The sequence below is a fragment of the Festucalex cinctus genome, chromosome 1 (assembly GCF_051991245.1).
Source record: "Festucalex cinctus isolate MCC-2025b chromosome 1, RoL_Fcin_1.0, whole genome shotgun sequence".
NCBI lineage: Eukaryota > Metazoa > Chordata > Actinopteri > Syngnathiformes > Syngnathidae > Festucalex > Festucalex cinctus.
Genome location: NC_135411.1, coordinates 61,198,144 through 61,214,918, shown reverse-complemented (window position 1 = coordinate 61,214,918; position 16,775 = coordinate 61,198,144). Strand labels below are relative to the sequence as shown.

General features: G+C 44.1%; 2 protein-coding genes across 2 annotated transcripts; both read left to right on the top strand.

The window, feature by feature from the left end:
- The first annotated feature begins 535 nt into the window (after window positions 1-535).
- LOC144003243 (collagenase 3-like) lies at window positions 536-4,809 on the top strand. The gene is made up of 10 exons (XM_077499293.1): window positions 536-640; window positions 738-985; window positions 1,101-1,249; window positions 3,080-3,208; window positions 3,296-3,457; window positions 3,534-3,669; window positions 3,751-3,884; window positions 3,974-4,133; window positions 4,225-4,328; window positions 4,410-4,809. Exons 1-10 carry the CDS (start codon window positions 542-544, stop codon window positions 4,517-4,519), a joined length of 1,431 nt encoding a protein of 476 aa, XP_077355419.1. The 5' UTR covers window positions 536-541; the 3' UTR covers window positions 4,520-4,809.
- Window positions 4,810-6,567: 1,758 nt separating this feature from the next.
- LOC144003238 (macrophage metalloelastase-like) lies at window positions 6,568-11,133 on the top strand. The gene is made up of 10 exons (XM_077499281.1): window positions 6,568-6,729; window positions 7,000-7,253; window positions 7,706-7,854; window positions 7,936-8,061; window positions 8,156-8,317; window positions 9,599-9,779; window positions 9,893-10,023; window positions 10,150-10,309; window positions 10,415-10,518; window positions 10,600-11,133. Exons 1-10 carry the CDS (start codon window positions 6,622-6,624, stop codon window positions 10,701-10,703), a joined length of 1,479 nt encoding a protein of 492 aa, XP_077355407.1. The 5' UTR covers window positions 6,568-6,621; the 3' UTR covers window positions 10,704-11,133.
- Window positions 11,134-16,775: the final 5,642 nt, after the last annotated feature.

The following is a 16,775-nucleotide window of genomic DNA, read 5'->3' as shown; positions in this document are numbered from 1 at the left end:
TTATGCATATAGTTGTCTTTCCTTGTGTAAAGCACATTGAGTTGCCTTGTGTATGAAATGTGCTTTCCAAATAAACTTGCCTTGCCTCAAAATTGTTATGGTATGGCAATTAGGTACACACAGTGAGATGCAAGTGCTCCTTTGTTGTACTGTATTACGTAAATCTATGGAAAGGAATAATAAAGATAACATTTATTGGATTTAGTCTGTTGTAAGGCCTCAACAATCCTATTAAATGTGCACATTTGTGTCAATAGCTATTGAATGCTTTGTTGTAGGTATTAATATTATGCATTTGTATTTCATTTAATAATGTTAGATTCATGAGAATGCCACTATATTTTGTTTTTAGTCTGCGTAAGCATAATTTGTCAATTACTGTCACAGTGTTGTTATGGAAAAACTTGAAGTTGGGTGAGTAATCAAATCCAACTTCCTCTTCATCCATATTAGGAAGTTGAGGTTTCTCAACATCGGGACCTTTAGGCTATATAAGCACTGCAATGAGCACAGAAACACAAATTGAATAGATCGAGGAAACATGGGCGGTCTTAACGTGTACATTTTACTATGCCTAGCAGCTACAGCTTACTGTGGGCCTGTGTTGCACTTGACAGCACAAGATGAGAATTTTGCAGAGGTATGCTTTTGTTGTTTTACTGCTTTGACAGTCTAACCTAGATTCTTCATAATACCCTGTAAAATATTTTTTATGATAAACTGACTTTCTTTCACAGAGCTACCTGAGAAAATTCTACGACCTAAAGGATGAAAGTGGCCCATCTGTCCGACGTGGGATTGGTCAGATCAACCAAAAGCTGAGTGACATGCAGAGATTCTTCGGTCTACAAATCACTGGAACGCTGGATGCTGACACCTTGGACATGATGAAGAAGCCCCGCTGTGGTGTGCCAGACAGCAAGGTTAGCAGTTTCTCCACTTTTGGACCCAGCTACAAGTGGCAGAAAAACAGTCTGACGTACAGGTACAGGATTTTCTAGAGTACAACATTTCCCGATTGAATGTTGTGTTTGATGGGATAAATGAATATTGTATATTGGTAATATTCAGGTTTTTTGTTTTTTTTTATCAATCTGCAGGATAGAGAACTACACACCAGACTTGTCCCAGTCAGAAGTCGATGACTCCATAAAAAGAGCCCTGGACGTTTGGGCAAAAGTCACTCCTCTTAGATTCACGAGAATCTACAGTGGCACAGCGGACATCATGATCTCATTTGGTCGCCTGTGTAAGTACAGAATCCTCATTTCAAAAATGCTTTTTAATCTCAATGTGATTTTAAGTAGACGTAAATACTTAAATATCAATCTCAGTTTTAGCCAATCTGTTTTGAATTAGCATGTTATCCATCTCTGTATTTTTCGCCACAAATTAAAAAACAAAAAAACAAAAAACAAAAGCAAAATCGAGTCATGAATGAGACACTTTTGACTGTACTATTGACTTGAAATGAAGCTGCATTCGAGTCTGCTGCAAAGTGTGGACTGTGAAATATCACTTTCTAAGCGCTAAAAAGCTGGTCAAACTTGAACAAAAATGTATAAATAATACAATTTTTAGTATTTATTTTTCTTTTTTTGACAATGGAATTTGGTTGCCAGCAGTCCTGACAACAAACCTGATGTTATTTGGCAGTGTAGATCAAAATAAATAAAACTAAATTTGAAAAAAATGTATATATATATTCGTGAACAAAATTAAAATGTGAGTGCTTAAATAAAAATAAAAAAAACAAAAACTTACTCAAACTACATTTTACGTTTATAAAACTAACTGAAATTGTAGCAAAAATGTCCTATGTTTTTGTCTCTGTCAGTTAATTTAATAAGTGAGCTTTCAGGGTTAGTTTTAAACATAATTATTTCTCTATTAAACTTAGACTTAGACTTAGACTTGACTTTATTGGGATGGCTCCCTCTGGGAAATTTACTACATGTCCAGCAGCAATGAGAACAGATAATACAATAAAAAAAATAATAATTCAATCAATCAATAAATAAGGTTATTACACCAGAGATTGAATTAATAATAATAATAATAATAATAATAATAATAAATAAAGCGAAAAATAACAATTCAATCAATCAATAAATAAGGTTATTACACCAGAGATTGAATTAATAATAATAAGAAGAAGCTGTTCAGCTGTACAGAAGAAGGAAAGTCGAACAGTCGTTTGGGAATTGCAGTTTACATTATCATGCAATATCTATGTGATCTTGCAATCAACAAATACTGTGTAAAAAAGCTAAAACTAATACTAAGGCAAATAAAAACAAATCGAAACAAAGCATTTTAAAAAACTACGGTAATAAAAATCCACTCAAAACTAATTAAAACAAACTCAATTAAAAAAAAAAGTCAAAATGAAATAAAAACTAATTATAATGAAAAACCATAAACTATTATAACCCTGATGTGGATCATTTTTTCCCAATACACAATTTACTGAACATGTAATATACCGTACATATAGCTAAAAGGCTATAGCCAGCCTACCTTTAGTGTGGTGTGATATGAACATTACTGTAAGTTTTGTGCAGTGCCAAGACAATATTTGTTCCAAAATTTACATAGTAATTGTACCTTACTAGATATATACACCTACATTGTATGATATCTAGGGACGGCTCTAGCAGGACGGGACTTAAAAAGTGGGACAAAACAACGGGACCGAGTACACAAGGCTCAAATCTGTGACTCATTTAAATATAGTGATATCAGCATGTCATACAGTATGAGAGCAGTATTTTGAGCAGCATATCCTAAAACGGTGTTGACTTGTCTTATAAGGAGGCCAGGTGCATATTTGAGTGGCAGCTGTGTTTTCAAAGCCTCCCAAACAGCAATTACTCACTGTTACATAACACACTGAATCACTCAACAAAAAGACAACAAGCTGGTGGCAAGTTAGTGCAGGCATTATGTGAAAGCTATTTCCCAAGTTTTATACAAAGAGGTCGCATGGTGAACTTAGGATATTGTGTTAAGCATCTAACTGTACAACAGTCAGTGTGTAGGTTTGTCACCTCTGATGTAAATATGTTCTGATTATCAGCACATGGCGATTATTACCCCTTTGATGGCCCTGATGGAACTCTGGCTCATGCCTTTCCTCCATCTCCTGGTATTGGGGGAGATGCTCACTTTGACGAGGATGAGACCTTCACCTTCCGTTCAAATTCTGGTGAGGTTTTTGAAGGTTGAATTAATTCCAAAAATGCTTTGGTAAGACAATCAATCAATGTCTCTCAATGTGTTTTCTGTTGTGCAGGTTATGTTCTTTTCCTGGTGGCAGCTCATGAGTTTGGTCATTCATTGGGACTAACTCATTCTAATGACCCCGGTGCCCTCATGTACCCTGTATACTCATACACAAACCCTTCTAACTTCCGTCTGCCGCAAGATGATATCAATGGCATCCAGTCTCTTTATGGTATGTGACTTCGCAAATAGACATATATATTTCTCTGAAAACCATCAAGTAACAATAGCACATATTTCATTCTCAGGTCCCAATCCTGATACGGATCCTGATACAAATCCTGGTAAGCCTCAGCCCCCCACGACCCCTGATGCTTGTGACTCAAACATGGTGCTGGACGCTGTGGCAACCCTGCGAGGAGAGATGCTCTTCTTCAAAGACAGGTATCACACGAATCGAAAACATATCATAAAATTAAAAACACAACCTATTCTGTAGTTATTTCATGTATTGTGCGGTTTTAGGTTCTTTTGGCGAGTCTACCCTCAGAGCAGGAGACCTCAGCAAAGTTTCATCACAAACCTGTGGCCCAATGCCCCCAGTACAATTGATGCTGCTTATGAAAGCCAAGAGTCAGGAAATGTATATCTCTTTAAAGGTAAAGTATGTACATTTGATCTCCAGGTGGAATGTTGTACAAAATATTATCTCCGCCATGCATCCACTAAAAGGCTATTCTTGCCACAGGTCGTCAAGTTTGGGCTTTGCGTGGCTATGATCTTGTTCAAGGATATCCTAAGCCACTAACAACTTTTGGTCTGCCCAAAAAAGTGGCAAAAATTGATGCAGCTCTGTATGATGTGGAATCAAGGAAGACGCTATTGTTTGTTGGCAAAACTTACTACAGGTACATTCTAATGATACGATCCGGCCATTGATTGGTAGGAATGAGGTGGTTGTTTACAAATGTGTCTAATAATCATTCTTTTTGTCCAAAGCTACGATGAAGTCAGTAAGAAAATGGACCAGGGATTCCCTAAACGTGTTGATGATACCTTTTCTGGCCTAACCGGGAAGGTGACCGCAGCTTTCCAGTACAAAGGTGAGTGAACATTCAGTCAATGTAAGCTGTTGTGTGTGTAACTCAATTTTTATCCAATTAAATGGATCTTCTGTTTTCCAGGTTTTACCTACATCTACAGTGGAACTCAAATGTTTGAGTACAGCCTGAGCACCGGAACGCTTTTCCGTGTGTTGGGAAATAACTACTTCTTGCCCTGCACTAACTTCTAGATTATCTTACTTTGTGTGAAGGAATTTAGAATTAAAAGGAGTGTATAATATCTTCTTAAACTATCCATATTTAAAGATATGTTTCATAATAATATATTTTTTTATGTTTTGTTATGTAACTTTTGGTTTTTATGAAGTTAAAAAAAATGGCACACAGAAGGTTGTATTGTTTTCATTGTACATCATGTATTTGTATGCCACACTACAGTGACCACACATTTGAAACTATGTAAATGCAAACGCTGTGACAACATAAGCAGAAGTAGAATAAATAAAATTCTAATAATTAATTTGTTTTCATCTCATTTTTAGCACATTTTAATATATTGTGTGGAATAAATGCAGTCTCCTTAAAGTGAAACGACCTTTATCACTGTCTGTCTTTGTCATTATCAATTTGGGTCCCTATTTGCTGATGCAGATAGAAGTTCCTTGTTAGTCGTGTTCCCCACTAGTAATTAATATGTCATATGATCACAGTTACATTTCGCATCCAAACAGACAACCTTGCCAGAAATGTTTGTCCTATACAGTGCCTTGCAAAAGTATTAGCGCTATCCCCAAAAACCCACTACATTCAGCCTGCCCAGAAATGTGTGGAAAATTGATGCAGCTTTCTACAATGTGAAATCCAGAAAGATTTTTGTGGGCTGTTATTACTACAAGTATTACTAATTAACAAGCATGAGGTTGTTGGCATCCATGTTTTCACTTGTCCAGATTCTCTTTATATACGGCTCTGGGATGGATGGATGGATGGAAATAATCTAACATTACACCTGCTTTCCAGGTTTTACCTACATCTACATTGAACCTTACATGGTTGAGTACAACTTGGCCACCGGAAGATTGTTCCGCATGTACTGAGGAAAGATACGTCTTAACGCTTCACTATTTTCTAGACCAGTTTGACCCCAAGTTTTTTGGATGCGACGAGTGTGTCAAAAAGATTTCAGGATTGTTGTCTCAAACAATTCATCTAAAATTCAAACTGCAAGTTTCCCCCCACAAAGAATTCCACTTGGTAGAATTTAACGCAGTTTCCGAGCCTTCTCTTTATGCACTCTTGGAAGAATTCTTCCGGGATCTTCCATAACTCTGTCATTATAAACAACTTTATGTTGTCCACACCTTCAAAATGGGTCCCATTGTTGATTCCCTTGAGCTTGGGAAAGAGAGGGAAAAGAAATGTTGTCATGGTGAAGCAGCCATGAGTTGATTATCGCAATGAACGAAGATGTGCTTGGTTGACCGTCTGGCCCACATTGTTTGTGTGTGAAATGTATCTTCTTGTGGCACCAGTCCGGGAACTTTATTTGTATTTCTGTCAATATTTTTAGGTCACTTGTTGGAAATACTTTGGAGCTACTGAAACCCTAATGGATGTACAGAAGCTCCTTGTTTACAAGTTCCAACATAAGTTTAACTTGTAAGTAAGGGTCGCAAAGTATTTTGCCAGATGTTCACCAATAGTTTTAATGGTCGCAAGGAAGTTTTGACCAAAATACTAAATCAAGTGTGGCATTAACTGAGCATTGTGCCACGTAACGATGTATTTCTACACCCCTGCGCAAGCTAGTGGCAAGTGCGGCATTTGTAACCTCACTGTATATTTGTAAACTGAGGACCCCTGTGATCTGCATAGCATAGTTCTATTTGTAGACTATGATTTGTTTTGGAATCCAAATTCCCAATTCATTTAATTTCATGTAAATAAATGCCCCAAATGGAATGGGTGTCAGATAGTTAAAACGCAACCAAAGGATTTGGCCTGTTATCACTTGTCAAACAAATTTCCCTCCATTATGTTCTTATTACAAGCACAAGCTTGTCAAGCAATTAACCACATCTTAAAAATGTGTTTCCAAAGACAGATACAAACTGTTGTGTTGATGTACTGAATTCAAAGCTAAACACCTTTACAAAGAAGCCTGTTGAGACAGTCACTGGAATGTTTCACTGCCCAGTCTTGCATTTTTCTCTGTTCTTAACCACATATCCCAAACACTATCTCAGCACTTAATCAAGGGCTTTACAAGCGTGCAGAGCACGAGAAGAAGAATTGTTGCACGCATTTAAGTCTTTAGTGCAGGATAATAATCATGGAAGGTCCATCCATTGTCAAAGTTGTGTTGATGATGATGACAGTTGCTCTCAGCGGAGCTGTGCCAACCATCCTAACCAGCGAAGAAGATCTCGCTAAGGCTCAGGTAAACACCACTGCAATGAGAGAATCAAATGTGTTAGTATAATGAGATTCTGTAAAGCACTTGTGTGGCTTGGAAGTAGTGTGACGTTGTTGCTTATGACATGACCTTTGATAGGGGTTTTAAGCTCTTGAAGATGATTTCCCAATGAGAATCTGCATTCTGCAGCCTTTTCTAACTAACTCACTGAAGATTGAAAAGACTTATTTGAACAAAAAAAAGAATTTACAAGTTTCGATTAGAAACCCCTGTGTGTGTTTCTTTCATCTATAGGATTACCTTTCTCACTATTTCTCTGAAGTGGGCGTCACCACTCGTAGCGAGACATGGCGTGCCGGTCTTGACTCCTTCACAGACACTCTCAAACTAATGCAAGAGTTCTTTGGCCTAGAAGTGACAGGACAGTTGGACACCAACACCATGGAAATGATGTTGCAACCTCGCTGTGGTTTCCCAGACTTGAATACATTCAAGCATGCCCACTTTGATGGGCAGCCGAAGTGGGAGAAGAATGTGATCACATACAGGTTAGAGCATGAGTGTCAAACTTATTTTAATTCAGGGGCCACTTTAACAAAATTGAATCTCAAGTGGGCCGGACCAGTTTGTCCGTGGCCTATTAAGATATAAATAACAGCATGTTGAAATATTTACTTTATTTGTGTAAATAATTCAAGTACATTCTGAAAATATTCCCATTTTTGGATTGTCTAATTGCAGGGTATTCTGAAGTTTATTAACAAAAATTACTGCAAAATGTATGCATCAAATCCTGAGTAATAGCCAGAATGATATTTAAGTGGTCATCAGTGTGCCCATCAGTGGACAAAATTTGCAACAGTTAATTTTAGTGAAAAATGTCAGTTTGTGTTCTGTCCTCATGGGCCAGATTGGATCCCCTGATGGACCAATTTTATATTGAATCACATTGCAGTGACTGATGCCCTTAATTAGTTCAGTATATGTCCAATGTTACTAGGATAACTGAATATACACCGGACTTGAGTCAAAGTTTTGTGGATGCCACACTTGCCAAGGCCCTCCAGATCTACAGTGATGTGGTTCCTTTGGATTTCAAGCAGATTCAAAGCGGCACCGCAGACATAATGATCAAGTTCAAAGCTCATGGTAAGTTCCCCCCTCTCACGCCGACAAGCATTTCATTTCATTTCATTACATATATTAACTTGATGTCTCTTTCAAAACCAGAGCATGGAGATTTTGCACCCTTTGATGGGGAAGGTGGGGTCCTGGCTCATGCTTTTTCCCCTGGTGGGGGCAAAGGAGGTGACACCCATTTTGATGAAGATGAAACCTGGAGTCTTACTTCAACAGGTGGCACAATCAATGAATCATTATAATGCCAATCGCAATGTTGCAAAAGTAAGCATGTACCCATTGATTCCATATTAACTTCCACTGTTTACAGGAACCAACCTGTTCTTGGTGGCAGCCCATGAGTTTGGACATGCACTCGGATTATCACATTCTAAGGTTCAAACAGCCTTAATGTACCCCACATACAAGTACATTAACACAGAGGGCTATGTGTTACCAGACGATGACCGACAGGGAGTGCAGGCACTATACGGTAAGAGTTTGGCCACATGGCTGCGATAAAATAATGGCACAATATTTGATACATCTGGACAACATCATGGGCTCTACTATTGTGAACGGCGTACTGTATATCCTGTGACGTCTGCAAAGCGGCAGGTTAGAAACAGAACTGGTATTTTTGTCGACGAGCACAGGCTGGTGGAAATAGGTTTCGAGCAAAAGGTTTATCTGTCTCATTAGTGTGGCCGCGTTTTTAAATCCCATTAACACAACAAAGTGTCCTTGACCCAAACACTGAATGTGAGGTATTGTAAAGCACGTTGGGCACCATATGGTATAGTTAAAGTGCTATAACAAATTCAACACATTTACGTTAAGACTGTTTTCCCTGCGCCTTAGATGTGGTCTGAGCAGGCGTAGGTTTAGATCAACTTTCTGCTATCAAATTGTCACTCCGCTAGGCACATCTCCAATGACATACCCTCTGTTGAAACCTCTGCCAAATTGACAGATAGGATCCGCAGGCATTTGCATGCCACTGCAGATGTGCTTTCTATGAAAATAGAGCCAATGAGATGAACATTTTCTTCAAAATTTCCGTTCAGCTGTTTTATCCATCCATCTATTTTCTTGACCGCTTATTCCTCACGCGTTGCGGAGGGTGCTGGAGCCTATCTCAGCTGGCTTTGGGCAGTAGGCGGGGTACTGGTTTGCCAGCCAATCGCAGGGCACACAAAGACGAACAACCATCCACACTCACAAGCACACCTAGGGACAATTCAGAGCGCCCAATTAACCTGCCATGCATGTCTTTGGAATGTGGGAGGAGACCGGAGTACCCGGAGAAGACCCACGCAGGCACGGGGAGAACATGCAAACTCCACGCAGGAAGGCCAGAGCCTAGACTTGAACCCGAGTCCTCAGAACCCGGAGGCGGATGTGCTAACCAGTCATCCACCGTGCCACCCTCAACTGTTTTATATAAGCAGAAAATGACCACTGTAATGAAAACTTTGTAAATTTAAACATACTATACTGTTAAACTGATACATATGTGTATCACTTTTTAAGCATGTATTGTCAAGTGTGTATATTCATCATTGCCAACTAACATAATACTAAGACAGTTTTGTTTCAGCTATGTTATTTCATCAACTGACTCTGAACAGGAAAAACATTCTAGAAAATGAATGGATTGATGTTGATTTTTCTTTTCTTTCATTTACATTAGTGTCAAATGCATTTTGGAAAAGCATCCTTGGGTTGGGTAACTCAGAAGGTGCAATATAAATAGAAACTATTATTTCTATAGGAGTCCGATCATCAACTAAACCAACAATTAACCCTGCACCAAAACCACAACCTGAACCAGAACCTGGACCTACAAAAGGACCAGAGGCTGAACCTGCACAAGAGCCAGACAGGTGTAGCAGTAATCTCATTTTCGATGCTGCAACCGGCATTCAAGGTCAACTTTATTTCTTCAAAGGGAGGTAAAAAAAGAAAGAAATATATTTTGATTTCCTCTTCCCCTTCCCCCGAAAAACTTTTACCAGAAAGTGTGATCAGTATCATATGTATGGGAAATGTTCAATTTGTTTTCAAGCCATTTTTGGAAGAGGAGCAGCAACTGGGATGGTGTCACTACAAGGGTAATTAATTCTGTCTGGTCTGGAATCAACAAAGTTGATGCTGCTTATGAGTACAAGGCACGCAACACCGTCGTCTTAATTGAAGGTACACACGAGATGTATCTGCAGATGCTGTATTCACACTGAAGTGATTTACAATTAGATAAGCATATGAAGTAGAAACCACCAGTTTACAATCCCAACGTATTAACTCGACGTTTTCTGGACAAAGGGGACCACTACTGGCAAGTCAAAAGAAACACTGTCTTACCTGGCTTTCCCAAACCTCTCAGCGACTTTGGCCTGCCTTCATCTGTCACCAAAGTTGATGCTGCCGTCCATGTTCCATTCGTAGGAAGAACCCTCTTCTTTGTAAAAAACAAATACTGGAGGTGAGTAATCTGGTTAGTAGTGTGCCAAAAGAGGTACACTTTAAAGCATAATGACGATGACACTATATTAGTTGGAACTTAATGTTGGTTATTACACTTCTTTAGCTACAATGAACGTAGGGGCAGAATGGACCGTAGGAACCCAAGACTGATTCGCACAGAGCTCCCCGGCATTGGCTATAGAGTTGATGCTGCTTTAGAGTACAGAGGTAGGTCATGTTCAAAGATCATGCTGTCTGCAACATTATGTTGTCTGGATATATATGCAAATGAGATACCCCATTTTGCAGGATACCTGTTCTTTTCGTACGGATCCAGGCAAACCCAATACAATTACATTAGAAGAAGAGCGGTTCGCACCCTGATGAGCAGTGACTGGATGGACTGCGACTGAAAAGTCACCCAATTCTCCCTTCTATGAGCATTCAAATACAGTATTCATCATCATCAATGGTTCATACTTCTTCTCGTCCAGTAGTTCATACGGGATTTAGCAGTGGTGGGTGTATTGTTTTCATTGTGGGTTCTTAATAAACCAAACCTTTGCTTGAGGAAGAAGTTACTTTATATTCCAACTGGCTTCACAGACACAGATGTACAGACATGAATGCACTTGCAGCGTCGTAGCGTTTTCCTCGCTCTCTCTCCTCTTGACCTGTTTCCCGGCTCACACGCGCCCTCTGCTGTCTGGATGTTACAATAACACACCAACCAATAACAGTCAACTAAACGGTTGCTTTTTGCTGTTATCATTACAGTGGGCACTTCTGTCTCTTTGACGCACGCCCACATTTTCGGCGAGTGCTGCTGAATAGCCGGACAAAAACCTGACACGGAGCGAGAAGGTAGGACTCAGACGCAGAGTGTAAGTTGGCCAACAAGGCTGCAACTTTAATCCAATTGAACAAAAAACACCTCTCAAGGAGGGAAAAAAGGCAGAACAGAAAAAGCTCCAAACTGGAGATAAAACAAGGGCACTCAAAAACAGGGACAACTAAAGGCGCTCCGCTAGGGAGGAAAACAAGGGGCAAACTAAGGGCGCAAGACAAAGCAAGGCTAGACATCGAACGAGGACTGTGGAACAAGGACTGTGAGGACGCTTCCATGCACTGAGATGTGACACTTCGGCAACGGAGGGGAGAATGCAGGTGGCTTTTATGTCCGGGTTGATTGGGAACAGGTGGTGGTGATCATGGGCGTGGACCGGTAATCAGTGAGCTGCAGGAAGGGTAAGTGACCTGGGGTGAGAGGAGAGTTAATACTTTCAAAATAAAACGGGAACCTGACTTTGAAAAACAAAAGCATGAACCGCCACTCTGGTGGCGGCGTGACAGTACCCCCCCCTCAACGGCCGGCTCTCGACGGCCCAGGAATGTCAGGGTGCTCTTCATAGAAATCGTCGATGAGGGAGGGGTCCACGATGAACCGGGCGGGCACCCACTGCCTCTCTTCTGGCCCGTAACCCTCCCAATCCACCAGGTATTGGTGTCCCCGGCCCCGCTTTCTGACGTCCAACAACTTTCTCACTTTATAGACCGGGCCCCCCTCCACCATCTCCGGAGGGGGCGGCGCGGGCTCGGGCGGGACCAGGGAACTGTCCTGGACTGGCTTGACCTGGCTCACGTGGAAGGTGGGGTGGGTGCGGAGGGATCGAGGCAGGCGAAGGCGCACGGCGGCAGGGCCTATAGTCTTTGCAACTGGGAATGGTCCCACGAATCTCGGGGCCAACTTTGGACAGGGAACTTTGAGATGAAGATTTTTTGTTGAAAGCCATACCTTCTGCCCTGGCTGGTACTGTGGCGCGACCCTCCTCCTCCGGTCAGCAGCTCTTTTCACCCTGTCGCCTTGACGTTGAAGTGCCAGTCGAGCTGCTGACCAGATTCGGCGACATCGGCGGATCATGGCGAGGACCGAGGGGACTGAGGCTTCCTCCTCCAGGTCCGCGAAGTACGGTGGATCGTATCCGTGAACACATTTGAACGGCGTGATTCCTGTGGCAGAGGTGGGTAAGGAGTTATGCGCCAGTTCAACCCAGACCAAGTTCTTGCTCCAGGAGGACGGATTTTGGGAGACCAAGCATCGTAGTCCGGTCTCCAGCTGTTGGTTGAGCCTCTCGGCCTGTCCATTGGCCTCTGGGTGGTAGCCTGAGGTCAAGTTCGCCTTAGCCCCTATGGCTCTGCAGAACTCCCTCCAAAAACGAGAAACAAACTGGGGACCGCGGTCCGACACTATGTGCCGCGGGAATCCATGGATCCTGAACACCTGGTCGATCATGACTTCGGCGGTTCTTTTGGCTGAGGGAAGCTTAGGTAATGGGATAAAGCGGGCCATCTTAGAAAAGCGGTCGACGACAGTGAGTATTGTGGTTTTACCATGCGAAGTGGGAAGTCCAGTCACAAAGTCCATAGAAATCTCCGCCCAGGGTCTCGAGGGGATCGGCAGAGGCTGAAGGAGACCCATCCGGGGTTGAGTCGACGACTTATTCCGAGCACAGACTGGGCAGGCCTTGACATAATCACGTACCGAGGTCTCCATTGAAGGCCACCAAAATCTCCGGGCGACGACGTATAGGGTCCTGCGAGTACCTGGGTGGCAAGAAAGACGAGAGGTGTGTGCCCAATTGATCACCTGTGCTCGTAGACCCTCCGGGACGTAGAGCCGTCGTGGTGGACACTCTTTTGGAGCGATCGTGTCTTGGAGAGCCTCCTTGACATCCTCTTCAACCTGCCAGGACATGGTTCCGACAATGCAGTCCCTAGGCAGGATGGGTTCAGGTTCGGCTGTTGTGGTTTCCGGGTCATGGATTCGGGACAGAGCATCTGCTTTGACGTTCTTGCTTCCGGGTCTGTAAGTTAGAGAAAACGAAAACCTGTTAAAAAACAATGACCATCTGGCCTGTCGTGGGTTCAGTCTTTTGGCGTGACGTAGGTATTCCAGGTTGCGGTGGTCTGTCCAGATGATGAAGGGGTGTTCCGCGCCCTCCAGCCAGTGCCTCCATTCTTCCAAGGCGACCTTGACAGCCAGCAATTCTCGGTCTCCCACGCTGTAATTGCGCTCAGCCTTGGAGAGCTTTCTGGACAAAAATGCACAGGGGTGCACCTTCCCATCTTCCTGGCTCCTTTGGGATAGGACGGCCCCGATACCCAGATTGGAGGCATCCACCTCGACCACGAACTGGCGGGTAGGATCAGGAACTCTGAGTATCGGGGCCTCTGTGAATCTTTTCTTGAGTTCCTTGAAGGCAGTGTTGGCTTCCGGGGTCCAGGTGAAGCGTTGCTGTGGCGAGGTCAAGGCATGGAGTGGAGCAGCGATGGAGCTGAAGTTGCGGATGAAGCGACGGTAAAAGTTGGCGAAGCCTAGGAATTGTTGCACCTTTTTTCTGGATTCCGGTGTGGGCCAGTCCCGGACCACGCTGACCTTCTCCAGCTCCATCTCGACTCTGCCCGGAGATACGATGAATCCCAGAAACGAGACGGTGTCCGCATGAAAAAGGCTCTTTTCAGCCTTTACAAAGAGCTTGTTTTCTAGCAAGCGTTTCAGGACCTGGGTGACATGGTGCTGGTGGGTTTTCAAATCCGGTGAGTAGATCAATATGTCGTCCAGATACACATACACGAACTGGTCGAGGAAGTCCTTGAGTACATCATTAATCATGGCCTGGAAAACCGCTGGTGCATTAGTGAGTCCAAAAGGCATTACTAAGTATTCGTAGTGGCCTCGGGGAGTATTGAAGCCAGTCTTCCACTCATCCCCTGCACGAATACGGACAAGGTGATAAGCGTTGCGGAGATCCAGTTTGGTGAATATCTTGGCTTGCTGGAGCTGGTCGAATACTGAAGACATCAAAGGCAGGGGATAACGATTCTTGACTGTGATTTCATTCAGAGGACTGTAGTCAATGCAAGGGCGTAATGAGCCATCCTTCTTGCCCACAAAGAAAAATCCGGCTCCAGCTGGCGATGACGATGGCCGGATAAGTCCTGCTTTCAAGGAAGTGTCTATGTACTCGTTTAGGGCCTTGCGTTCGGGACCCGACACCGAGTACAATCTCCCCTTGGGGATGGTAGATCCAGGAATCAACTCGATCGCACAGTCATAGGATCGATGTGGGGGAAGTGACATGGCCTTGGTCTTGCTGAACACCTCCCTGAGCGGATGATAGCAGGAGGGAACGGTGTTCAGGTCCGGGTAATCCTGGTCATTCACGAGAGACACCTGTCGGATGGCAGCGGGAGGTGTCTCTGCCGCTGGCCGCTCCACCCCGTGGTGGTCACAATCATCTCCCCAGTCCAGGACTCGCCCCGATCGCCAGTCGATGCGGGGGTTGTGCAACTGCAACCAGGGATGACCCAGGACCAGTGTGTGTGATGGGGACCGGAAGACATGGAAGCGAAGGAGTTCTCTGTGCTGCCCAATGTGGATCTCGAGTGGTTCTGTGACGTGCGTGATGAGGAATAGGTCTTTGCCATTGAGCGCCCTGGCCCTCATGTGGGTAGTAAGTGGTTCCATGCCGGCCTGCAATTTCTTCACCAGCCCCCAATCCATGAGGCTCTCGTCCGCTCCAGAGTCAATGAGAGCTAGTAGGTCTGTGGGAGTGGTATTGCAGGAAATCGTGACTTGCGTGAGTTTTCGGTTTTTGCCTTGCTGGTGAGTCGCGGTACTCACCGGAGAGCCTCTCTTGGTGGGACAAGCTACCACCAGATGGCCTTGTTCTCCACAGTAGTAGCATCGCCCCTCTTGACGACGTCGCTGGCGTTCGTGGTGAGACAATCGGGCGCGGTCCAGCTGCATCGGCTCCTCGTCACTCTCGCTGGGCCTTCCCGCGGTGGGTGACTGGGGAAGGACACCTCGCGGAGGGCCTCTTGCTTCCGGATGCCGGAAGAATCCGGAACCGTGTCCTCGTTGATGTCTGCTGGTCTGCAAAAGATCTCGCCGTCGATGATCGGTGCGAATGGCCAATGAGATCAATGAGTCCAGATCGCCAGGTAAGTCTACGGGCAATAGGAGTTCTTGCATAGTTGTGGAAAGCCCCTTTAAAAAGTGGTCAAAAAGAGCTGTGTCATTCCAGCCACTCCTGGCCGCTAGAGATCGGAATCGGATTGCGTAGTCATTCACCGATTCTCTGCCCTGTCTGAGGTTACTAAGCTCTCGAGTCTTTTCCCGATCCATGTTAGTTGGATCGAACACGAGACGAAGTGCCCTGCTAAACCCGGCTGCGGTTGAGCAAGTCGGGGAGTGCCTTGCCCATTCCGTGGTGGCCCAGTCTCTGGCTCTTCCAGTCAGATGTGAAATCATGAAGGCCACACGGGAACGGTCAGTGGGGAAAGCCTGTGGCGAAAGTTCAAAATGTAAGTCGCATTCGGTTAGGAATGCCTGACATTGTCCCTGGTCTCCCGAGTATCGCTCCGGGGGAGCCAGTCTCAAACCAGCCCCGGTCAAGGCTGGAGTCGGGATCGGTGGTTCTGCTGTCTCTGGATTCGTGATGGCCGGCGTGGAGGGTCGCAGGTGGCTCATTAGCTCCTGCACCTGTCCAACGAGCTCTCCCATGCGGGTGGCCATCGCCTGCTGGACCTCCTCCGTCTGCGACAGGCGGACGGCCTGTCGTCGAAGTGCAGCCTCCAACTTCTCCGCTGGGTCCATGCTGGCCGAAGTGTACTGACACGGAGCGAGAAGGTAGGACTCAGACGCAGAGTGTAAGTTGGCCAACAAGGCTGCAACTTTAATCCAATTGAACAAAAAACACCTCTCAAGGAGGGAAAAAAGGCAGAACAGAAAAAGCTCCAAACTGGAGATAAAACAAGGGCACTCAAAAACAGGGACAACTAAAGGCGCTCCGCTAGGGAGGAAAACAAGGGGCAAACTAAGGGCGCAAGACAAAGCAAGGCTAGACATCGAACGAGGACTGTGGAACAAGGACTGTGAGGACGCTTCCATGCACTGAGATGTGACACTTCGGCAACGGAGGGGAGAATGCAGGTGGCTTTTATGTCCGGGTTGATTGGGAACAGGTGGTGGTGATCATGGGCGTGGACCGGTAATCAGTGAGCTGCAGGAAGGGTAAGTGACCTGGGGTGAGAGGAGAGTTAATACTTTCAAAATAAAACGGGAACCTGACTTTGAAAAACAAAAGCATGAACCGCCACTCTGGTGGCGGCGTGACAAAACCTGCTTCAGTTGGTGCTCAGTCTGTGCATTTTTTTTCCCAAGACTTCGCATCATAAAGCACTTGCCAAAAACGCAAGCATCCATCAACGACAGGGCCGACAGAGAGACGGAAGTGCCCACCTTTGGGATTTAGCTTCTTAAAAACATATAATCTAATAGCAGTTATCAGCATGGGCTTAAACAATGTCACCAAATGGCAGAAACCAGTGTTATGTCAACTTTAATAAAGCTTTGGAAGAAAATGAAAACATGTATGTGATCAAATTATTTTCTTTCAGCAGCAAAAAATGCATCTGTATTT